This window comes from Culex quinquefasciatus, chromosome 3, assembly GCF_015732765.1.
Source record: "Culex quinquefasciatus strain JHB chromosome 3, VPISU_Cqui_1.0_pri_paternal, whole genome shotgun sequence".
In the NCBI taxonomy this organism is placed as follows: Eukaryota; Metazoa; Arthropoda; class Insecta; order Diptera; family Culicidae; genus Culex; species Culex quinquefasciatus.
The window spans coordinates 28,987,693-28,998,486 of record NC_051863.1 but is presented as its reverse complement, the minus strand read 5'-3'; the positions used below and the strand labels follow the sequence as shown (position 1 = coordinate 28,998,486).

The 10,794-nt window shown below is 42.2% G+C and overlaps 1 protein-coding gene and 1 long non-coding RNA gene across 2 annotated transcripts; one reads left to right on the top strand and one right to left on the bottom strand.

Moving 5' to 3' along the window:
* Positions 1-2,049: 2,049 nt before the first annotated feature.
* Positions 2,050-2,594, bottom strand: LOC119768729. The gene is made up of 3 exons (XR_005278189.1): positions 2,468-2,594; positions 2,343-2,409; positions 2,050-2,284 (listed from the first exon to the last, which is right to left on the bottom strand). It is a non-coding gene; the product is annotated as an uncharacterized LOC119768729 (long non-coding RNA).
* A 2,976-nt stretch (positions 2,595-5,570) lies between these two features.
* On the top strand, positions 5,571-9,978 carry LOC6038158 (protein no-on-transient A). Its single transcript, XM_001847939.2, has 5 exons — positions 5,571-6,095; positions 7,460-8,324; positions 8,392-8,491; positions 8,553-8,667; positions 8,730-9,978. Exons 1-5 carry the CDS (start codon positions 5,718-5,720, stop codon positions 9,132-9,134), a joined length of 1,863 nt encoding a protein of 620 aa, XP_001847991.2. The 5' UTR covers positions 5,571-5,717; the 3' UTR covers positions 9,135-9,978.
* Positions 9,979-10,794: the final 816 nt, after the last annotated feature.

The following is a 10,794-nucleotide window of genomic DNA, read 5'->3' as shown; positions in this document are numbered from 1 at the left end:
AGAGCTTATTTTTCTTATGCGACCCTACTTGGCATCTAACTTGACAGCTCGTTCCAAGGAGACCATAGTTGATCCATCGTAAAATTTTGTTTTGTCAACTTATTTTTTCGTATTAACATGTTTTTTTTGGGAGGGTGATCCAGCCGCACATCGTTGATGTCGAAACCTCTAAACATGGCCCTCGTCCTGTCACGTCCGTCAGTAGTCTTGTCGTACATTACAACTAGATTCAGATCTGCCAATGAATTAGTACACTTCGACCAAATAAACACTGACGCTGTATGGATCTGACTCTAGAATAAATGCACAGTTGTGTGTTATTCATAAGTCCAAAATGTTCAATTATTCTTACAAGTCCAAATATTCATTTGCAGATAACTACCTAACTTGAATTATAAAAGATTTAAAGTAACGTATCCGAAAGCTACTCTTATCTCAAATCCCCGAAATTTTAATTTATAGCCAGCCAAAAAATCTAGTACGTATCTTTTAAAACCTGTCTGGCTTCTTTTAAACACAAAAAAATAGATGAACAATTCATATTTTACAGGTCAGAATTCCAATAGATCATCGATTCGCAACAATAGATTAATCTACGTGCGTATGTATACACAGAAAAAAATATTCCTGTAAATTTACATTATTTATCATGTACCAAAAGGTATCATGATAAATGATGTATATTTACATTAGATTTATCGGAAATTTACATGTTTTTCATTGTAAACGATCCTTACCAAAATATTATGAAATCGTGTAAATTTCCAATGAAAATAATGTAAATTTTTCAAGCCAAAAATTTTTTTTTGCTCCGTTGAATCTAGAATTTGATAGAATTTTCAGATTCTAAATGCAACGGAGCGATAAAAATATACATTCGATGACTAACGAGGTACTCACTCCTACCACTCTAGTACCAAAAATAAAATCTAAATTTTGATATTAGCACTAGAGAACTTACTCACGAGTCTCCCTCTTTGCTGGCCAAAGGTGGGTATGGCGTTCTGAAGATTGAATACCTTTAGTAAAAAGGTTCACCAAGTACAGTAGGTTGCGGAGCTGGTAGAAAAACGACTTGATCAGGAGGTGTGTCAGTGATGGCCTGTCAGCAGATCCGAGGGAAGGTTCGCGTAGAGTTCGACAATTCTAGAATTGGTTCGAGTCTTGGATGCACGGGATGAGCGGCGCTTTGGGCCGCCGAGGACATCGAGGTCACACTGAACGTGTTGATCGGGTTGAAACCTGTGTGTAGTATAGAGGGCAAATTAGTTAAGATATTCAGAAACTTTCATAATTGGCCTAACTCACCTGTGGTTTGCAGAAAAATGTTACCGTCGAGATAGTCGGATTTATCTATTACAAGTTATAGGCTGTACAGCCATGGTCATTTGGTGGCAAAACTTCCAAGCCACGATCTAGTTTTCATAATATGTCGGATGGCGATTGCCCAGAACGCTTGTCCAGCTTCCACGTCAAATATTCCATTGATCAGTGTATCATCTTTCCTTTTTGAAATCTCAAAAACGATTGTATGGATGACTGCGAAAGAAAAAGATAATAACAATTTAATGTGCCGAAAATTGGTATAATACTTTCAAGCAAGTAAAACATTCTTCAATACTATAAAATGCTAATCAAATTTCTTTTCTCGGAGTTCATACGTGTTTCGAGATGGACACGATCAAGGAAAAAGCCGCCCGGCCAAAACCGGGGGTGACCAGAAAAGGATGCTCGCGAACGGCCTCAATAACATGCTACTTGCAGGAGGAGTACGTCGCTTTCCGAAGGGCAAGATCACCGACCGGATGGCGCTGTACTATACATACTCAAGAGTCTAGGGAAGCCGAAAGTAGCAATTGCGGTGGTGGATAAGGTCGGTGGAACGAAGAACGATTGGAACGTAAGGAGCAGGCGAAGAAGAACAAGAGCTAACTGCCGTTTACGTCGTTGATCTGTAAGGGTTCCGGAAATCGGAACCACAAGACGTTGAAGAAGGGTAAGGTGCTGATCTTACCGGTCTATGTCAGGACAACTGTCCCGTGCGACGCGTCTGTCCCTCGACAACTGTCCCGTGCGACGAGACTTGATAGCATACTCCCGCTCCGAGAAGGACAGCATCGTCGAGAAGGCGGAGAAGCGCAATGTGGACCAGAAAACGTTTAATGAGGAGCTCCTGAAGGCCAACAACGGTTACTCCGAGGCCAAGGTGACCCGTCGGTACCTCTAGTGAATGATCTCCTCTTAAACGTACCAGCTCCGCACCTTATGCAGTTCTAGAAAAGAGCTATTCTCATATTTTAATCCATTAATTAGTGGATAAACAACAAAACATTACTACTCACCGGCTATGACATCAAACGACCTTCCACAATTTCCGAAATTCCACAATCTTCCGTGCCTGTAGAAAAACTTATGGAAAAACATTTGTTAGGTAAAAACTGTTAAAATAACAAGATAATGTTTTTACCTCCGGCAAACCAGCATAAAAACTCCAAGCACCTGCAACTTTTACTCACCAGCCACCAAAATCCGATTTGTTTATTTTGATGATTTTTGACGTTTCTCTCCGACGTCCGACCTGACGCAAACGAGGGATCCACTTGTCGCTGATTTTCAACCGGTGCAGCGCACAAAGTGCAGCACGTAGTTGCCTACCAAAAGTTGGTTGAAATATTTGCAAAAAAATACAAATTTGTCATGCAAAGATTTTGAATTCGACTAAATAATATCAGGATTACTCGAAATGATCATTTTCTACTTAAAAGAAGGTTTATTCCAGCCGTTTCTCACCCACGTGGTAGCTGTCTGACATATGGCGTCGCGGTGTTCATCAAGCTTTCATAGCATGCTTAGGAAAATTTGATGCTTTTTGGGGGAAAACCGTTGATTCCGGAGACATCGGATTGTTTGTCGATGCGCCAGGTCTAGGGACAACGAATCCATATGCTCTCTTCGGGAAAAGTGTTCTCCAGACCATTCCCCATAGGCCTGACCATACCAGAAGTTGGCGCGTGATTTTCCCAGACCTGTAGGAGCGTTTGAACAAAAAGCTACAATTTCCCATAGTAATTCCCATGTAAACTCTAACCCTGATGCGCGCAGCCAGTTTACAACCAAATGAGCTGATATTTGGCATGAAAGTCCCTATGGGCATGCCCTACAAGGGGAACCATACTAAAACTTGATCCGAGAACTTTTTGAAAAACGTACCCACCCTAATGTATAGCGTGTACGTACACGAAAATAAAGTGAGGTTAAATTTTGTCTGCCAGCAAAATCAAATGGTGCGCTAGTGTGCGTACGCGAAACGTCATAAAGCTCTATGGTCGATACAATCATAATCCGACAACCGTTAGTTCAACAGATCAACGAATTTAGTCCGATATCATTTCACTATTGATTGATCGAACTCTATGGAAATTTTGACAAATCAGAATGGTTTGTATGCTACTTGAATGAAAATCACCGATTCTGATAGAATTACTAAATTCACTATTACTAATTTTGCCTCGAATTTTGCTCCTAAATAACTAAATGCAACGTATAAAAGGTTGATATTTATAGTTAAAATCCTGAATTCTACAAAAACTAAATTTAAAAAAAACCCGCATCCTAACCTGACACCAACCTGACACCCACATTAGGATTGGGAAAAATCACATATGTAGCGGTTCATTGTACAAATGTGATATTTCCACTATCGGAGAACCTCCTTGTCTCGATGACAGCTTACCGGCCATCGATTAAGCCCTGAGACTGTAAAGTTAGAAGTTAGAAAACATCAATTTTCCTGTTTTTAAACCTTTGCATTGCAATATCTCAGCAACTAAAGGTCGTATCAACAAAGTCCGAAGAAGCAAAATATAGAGAATTTTCTCAGCTTTTCAAAAATATTTTTTCCAAAAGTGTGCAAACTTGTGCACTAATTAAAAAAAATTAAAAACTGCTAGAAAAACTGCGACTATTTTCAAAAAAGTCACCTAAATATGGATTTAACTTGGAAACGGTGCACTTTATCAAAATTTTACTAAAGTACTTTTTGATTGCAAATTTGATTTTACATCAATATTTCGATTTTTTTAAAAATCAGTATTGATTAAAAAAATTCATAACTCGGTCAATGATTTTTTGCACAACCTGGAAATTTCTGAAAAGTTGTCATTTTATGTCCTCTAAAACATATCAAAAAATAAAAAATAAAAGTAGTGTTTTTTTTGCAAATCAAATTTTAGTGATAAAAAGTTAAATAAAAAATCAACAATTTTTTTTTACCGTGTATAATTTTTTCCAGTGTAGTCCATATCCATATCTACAACTTTGCCGAAGACACCAAATCGATCAAAAAATTCCTTCAAAAGATACAGATTTTTGAATTTTCCCACATCATTTTTGTATGGACAGCTGCGAAATTTGTATGGAAAATTATATGGACAAACTAATGATGCAAAATGGCTTCTTTGGGCATACCGAAGGCACCAAAAAAGTTTCAGTCGGATCAAAAAATACAAAAATTAATATTGAAGAAAAAAGACCGATTTCGTAGAGAATTGCTCAGCACAAAAGATGTGACTTTAATATAAATCAAAAATAAATTTGAACAAAATGAGAAAATCCTTTCATAATTTCCAAAAAAATGTATGGCGTGTCATAATTATTTTTTAAATTAAATTACCCCGCATCCCATCCTTTGAAGTTGGTGAAAATTGCCAAATTAAAATACCCTTCTTACAATCACTAGTTGGTTATGAAATTTACTTATTAATTTACTTATATATTTCTATCTATCTTTTTGATTTGATGTTTGAGCAAATTAGACAAATTCACAAATTAGATGAAAATAATACCGAATTCTTGATCTACCAAACATAAGGCTTTCTATTCACAAATTTACCAACACATTCAAAGTATGTTTACATGACAGCTGGACGTTTGTTTGCATCAGGTTTCCTATCTCTTTCTAGCAAAAGTTTTTTGTCCGGCGACTTCTAGCTAGTTTTTTGACTGGCTGCCCGATATGTCAGCCAACATACTGCGAAGGGCTGTGACAGCTACAGCTCGATTATTGTTTGCATCAGGACACTGTGACGAGGAGTTCGTCATTTTTGAGTTAAATTATATTTTTTTCACTGGGCCTAGAAAGCCTTATACTCTCAACCCCCTGTGGTTGGTCACTTTTTCGTTTGACACTTTTTTAGTTTGTACCCCGTTGGTTGGTCAAAGTCAAATTAAAAAGTGACGAACTGTCACTTTTAACACGGCGATCACACACACTATCAAAGCAAACGTTTGGTAGTTTGTGTGAACTCTGTGTAAAGGGCCAATTGACAATTTCCCTTGATACAAAACAGTTTAAAAATAGGCAGAACCTTGGGTAGAACTTTTGGGTAGAAAACAAGCCTCGAAACGAGGTACGCAAATCTACCCAGATTGTATTGCCACCGCCACCGTCTACCCACTTTTGAATACCCCTGCCTACTGCGCTTAAAACCCCGGCATCACTTCCTTTTTAGCACAATCGTGGTACTAGAGCTGTCGACAAGGAGGTCGTCGGATCTCGGGGATTCTCTCCTTTCTTCTTCTCATTCTGGTTTTAAGCGTTGACGGTGCGGCATCAGCTTTGTGTTCGCCATCGCAGCCCTTGATCGCTTCGGAAACAGGTTTGCAGCCGGTTAGTGTCCCCCCCTCAAGCGTCGGAGAATCTGCTCTAGTGCCCAATCATGGAAGTGGAGCAACCTGTGGACAACGGAAGTCCGATGCCCCAGCGGCAGCAGAACCAAAACCAGGGCGGTGGTGGCCCAGGGGGACGAGGTGGCGGCGGCGGCGGCGGCAAACAGTTTCAGAACAACCGGAACAGGAACAACCGTGGGGGCGGCGGGGGTGGAATGAATCGCGGAGGGGGCGGTGGCCGGAACAGCTTCGGCGGTGGAAATCGTGGTGGTGGCGGCGGCGGTGGCGGTTTCCGGCAGAATCAGGATAATCAGGATGGTAATGGCGACGGAGATAACCAGCAGCAGAACCAGGGGGGATTCCAGAACCGGGGCGGTGGCCGCGGCGGACGGAATCGATTCAGCGGCGGTGGCGGCCAGGGTGGTGATGTAAGTAGAATGTGCGCTGGGGTAAATCAGGTGAAATCTATGGGTTCTTTGATGATGCGAAAAACGGCATCTATCTTCCAAGATGGCGGCATTGTTTTCACGCCGCTCTCCCTGACGAGTCGGTGTAGTGAAATAGGGTCGACCCGGCGTGGAAAAAAGGGGAGAACGGGGGTGAGACGGGCTGTGAGGAAATTATGACAAGATAACTTTTTAATCATATTTTTTTTAGAAAATGAAGTTTAACAATATTTATTTATTTATCTTTTAATTTATATGCATTTTTTGCGTTGAAACAAAGCTTGTTTTGCTTGTATTTTTTACTGATATTTGTTTTTGCTTTATTTTATCAACCATTTTGTTGGTTTACTTTTTCTGTTGTAAACTGACAAGCTCAATCAATTACAATTAAAACTACATTTTTGCAATTTCGTCGTGAAACTACTTACTTTTCCTGTCATTCTTGAACGTCGAAAAGCCTACTTTTTCTGTACCAAAAATAACAGAATCGAATAGCAACACCTTTCAAAATAAATGCTGAAAAGTTCTACTTTTCAGCACTCAAATGGGTGTTGAAACATTGAAGTTTTCAGCACTTGTTTCGAAAAGTAACACTTTTCAACATTTTTTTTTATTTAAACGATTTATTGAAAAAAAATGAAAATTTGACATAAAATTTCACTCAGTGTGTTTTTTGGAATTTCAAAATATGTTGTATGGAACTCGTTGCAAAACTTGATTTTTTCAGCACTCTTCGTATTTATCCAACTTGGTAAACCTCGTTCGACTCGTTCTGGGAAAAAATTTTTTTTGCAACTTGTTGCATAAACCAGGAAGGTGCTGTGTCCTATCCCTCGCCTAGACCAGACCAAAATCCATGATAAAGCTGACAGACCAAATCTGTCAGACCAAGACTGTCAGACCAAAGAGCAAAAAGTAAACAATCTTGGTCTTCGACATAGGTGCACACAAATCAACAAAAGAAAATTTGAAAAAGATATTATTTTTCCAATTCAATGACTGGGTTTGGACTGCAAAATTGAATGGACGTCAGAAAATGCTTAAACAGTGCGGCGTCCTATAAACCGACATTTAAATAAGCAGTTAAAAGCCTTATTCTTCCACTTTAATTTTTGATCGCGTTTTCGGTTTACACCTGAAAAATCTTGAAATTATTTATACGGATTTGTGATTCCTCTCTTTCCACCATTCCCTTGGCATAAACTACTATTTCGAAGATTATTAACGATATCTTGTTAGTTTATTTCTGAAAAAAAAAAAAAAAAAAAAAAAAAAACTCAGGTTTATAAAACTGTTTAGCAGGTCAAGGACATTAGCAAAATATTCATGCTACTTCTCATCTCCAGGGTGACCAGGGCTTCGACCGGCGCCGTAGCGGACCCGGCGAGATGTACTTCATCGGCGAGAAGCTGCGCATGCTGCAGGGCCAGCTGCTGGACATTCCGCCGATCGACGAAACCGACGCCAAGTTCTCCGGCCGCAACCGGCTGTACGTGGGCAACCTGACCCCGGACGTGACCGAGGAGGAGCTGGTCGAGTTGTTCCTGCCGTATGGTGAGATCACCGAGGTCTTCATGAACATGGAGAAGAACTACGCGTTCGTGCGCGTCGACTTCTTCTCGAACGCCGAGAAGGCCAAGCGCGAACTGGACGGCACCTCGCGCAAGAACCGCATCCTGAAGATCCGCTTCGCGCCGAACGCGACCGCCCTGCGCGTCTCCAACCTGGGTCCGTTCGTCACGAACGAGCTGCTATACCGCGCGTTCGAGGTGTTTGGCCCGGTCGAGAGCGCCAAGGTGCAGGTCGACGAGCGCGGGAAATCCACCGGCGAGGGCATCGTCGAGTACAAGAACAAGCCGAGCGCTTCGGCCGCGTTGAAGCACTGCAGCGAAAAGTGCTTCTTCCTGGACTCGTCGCTGCGTCCGTGCTTCGTCGAACCGTACACGTACCAGGACAACAACTCCGACGGCCTCTCGGAGAAGCTGATCAACAAAAAGATTCCGGAGTTCTTAAAGTCCCGCCAGCAGGGGCCGCGTTTCGCCGACCAGGGTTCGTTCGAGCACGAGTACGGCCAGCGCTGGAAGCACATGCACGAGATGTACAAGCAGAAGGTCGAGGCACTAAAGCGCGACATGGTCATGGAGGAGGAGAAGCTCGAGGCGCAGATGGAGTTTGCCCGCCACGAGCACGAGATCGAGCAGCTGCGTGAACGTACGTTGAGCTTGATTCTAAACCGTGAATCTTACAAATAATTGTTTAACTTCGTCTCTCTCAACAGAACTCCGCATGCGGGAACAGGACAAGGACCGCAAAAAGGCCGAGTGGGAGATGAAGGAACGCTTCGTCAACGAATCCCGCGAGCGACTTCAGATGCAAATGTAATGACGAAAGCACCTTCAAAAAGTAAACTTTCCAACTAACTTTGGATTTTTTCCTCAGGTCCGACCAGCGAATGGGCTTTCAGGGCAACAACAGCTTCAATAACCGTAACAATTCCTTCGATATGATGAACCAGGGTGGCGGCGGCGGAAATCGCAACAACAGCTTCGGAGGGGCAAGTTGATCGAATCCCTTCACCAATTGTCTCAAACTAACGTTCCCCGTTTCGTTTCTCAGGAGGTGCGCGACTACGGCCACGGAGGACAAAAGAGACAGTCTCGCTTCGATAACCACGAAATGAACCAAATGAACCAGCAGCAGGATCAACAGCAAGGCCAGCAACAGCAGCAGCAACAGCCCCAACAAGGTCTGCCAGATCAGCCAGAACAGCAGGGACCGGGACAGGAACAGGGTCCGGGAGGTCCTGCCGCCGAAGGTGGCATGGGAGACGCTGCTAACATCGTCGGAGGAAACGGCGGAGGCGTTGGAGCTGGCCCCGTTGGCATTGAGCAGCTGTTGAGCAACGCGTTTGGCGGCGGCGGTGGCAACAACAATCGCAACAACAACCCGTGGAACAACGGCGGAGGCAACAACGGGGGAAACCGCGGCGACGACTTCCAGAACAAGCGAAGGCGCTTCTAAGCTCCTCTGCAATCTCAATGCTCGAGTCCATTTTGCGCGCGTGAGTGTGTGTGAACAGACTGCAACACGGAGCGCATCAGCCGTACGCATTTGAAGCAGATCAAGTGACTATTTATTTTCATCGTTTACGCGTACAAGTTCCACAGAAAACCACCCTACGCGATCGGCACCGCACACAACTCTCTCTGTGTGTATTCACTTCCTTCCAGACCACTTTTTTTTTAGTTTTACTCGCGCGCTTGTAGGCTAAGAGGACGCATTGTTTTTTTAGTAGATTTAGACGCACGGCCTCCCTGTGTAAATTGTTTGGTTAGGACAAAAATGTGCATTCGCCACTCACAATTTTAAAAAGTAGTCTCAACCGGACTCGCGAGCGTACTGGTTTGTTGTGATGGAACTCGTTGCGTTCAATGCTTTATTTAAACGAATATACTTTTATTCGATAGGAGACAAACAAAAAAACAAAACAAATCTTATAGTTTATTAATCAGTCACGAGAGATGCAAAAAGATGCGCCATGCGTATTCGAATACGGAAATTAAATAACATTTGAACCCCAGATTAAACAAACAAAAAAAAAAAACTAACGGATAGAACATAAACATTGAGTGTAATACGCATTTGTGTCTGTGGTAGCGAAAGCAATGCATTAGGAGAAAGGAAAAAGACGCTCATCAACAACAACATAAAACAAAAAAAAACTGAGAATGTACACACCACCATATTGTGTACACACAAACACTTTTGTCTCCACCGGCACATGCATGCGAGTTTGAGAAAATAATGTACTTTGAATCAACACAGTGTAACAATTATGACATAAATAGTATTCAATGAAAAAGTATTCGTTTGTGTTATCTTATCGTGTCTTTCGAAGAAGTCCCTTTGAAACTCTTCAGCGTTTTCTATCGTCCTTGACCGGAAGTCGCGTGTATTGGCGTTTCGTGTACTTTGTACTACACACTTTATAAGGACACTTGTAAGAAACGCCAAAACACGAGACTTCCGAAGGGTTAGTATGAGTATAAACGCAGGAAAATGCTTTGCCAGTTGAATGTAGGTAGCAGGATGTAACAAAATGCGGGAATGATCCCCTACGTGTACTGAGCCCGAATCTCAAGTATGAGCTTGATTGGTTGCGACCAGACCTGGCGCTTTGACTTTGAAGTTTAAATGGGTAAAATCGGTGCGTTTTGGTTTTTGCCAGTTATGTGTTCCTTAACGATTTTTGCATTTTTCAAAAACCTCTCACGAGCTCATAGTTCGTGTTCCAGGGAACAACTTTGCTTAAAAGTGCGAAAAGATTCAACAACTATTAAGAATGTTACATGATTGGTAACACCGCCGCTGAAAACTTCAACTTTTTGTTCAAGCTCTTCTGGCAACCATCAGCTTGCTTGGTTACATAAGCGTCGCGACGCCTGCCTCAGTGCATCTCCAGCGCGGGTAGCAAACATCGAAGCAAATCAAATTTGCACCCGACGTCAACCCCACCGCGGTAGCAAATTTGCTCTCAGTTCTTCGGGATTTCACTTTGCTACCCGCTATTCTGCTGGTTTGCTACTGCGGCAAATGGAATGATGCACGGAAAACTGAATCATGCACGGAAAAAAAATTAAATTGTTGTTTTATGTATAAAAAAAATGACAAAATTTAAAAA

What these genes read in the sequence shown, in the direction of transcription:
- LOC6038158 (XM_001847939.2), top strand. Translation starts at nt 5,718, where the DNA reads ATGGAAGTGGAGCAACCTGTGGACAACGGAAGTCCGATGCCCCAGCGG. An exon ending in GTGGCGGCCAGGGTGGTGAT is followed by an intron (nt 6,096 to 7,459) that starts GTAAGTAGAATG and finishes TCTCATCTCCAG; the next exon opens with GGTGACCAGGGCTTCGACCG. An exon ending in GCAACAACAGCTTCGGAGGG is followed by an intron (nt 8,668 to 8,729) that starts GCAAGTTGATCG and finishes TTCGTTTCTCAG; the next exon opens with GAGGTGCGCGACTACGGCCA.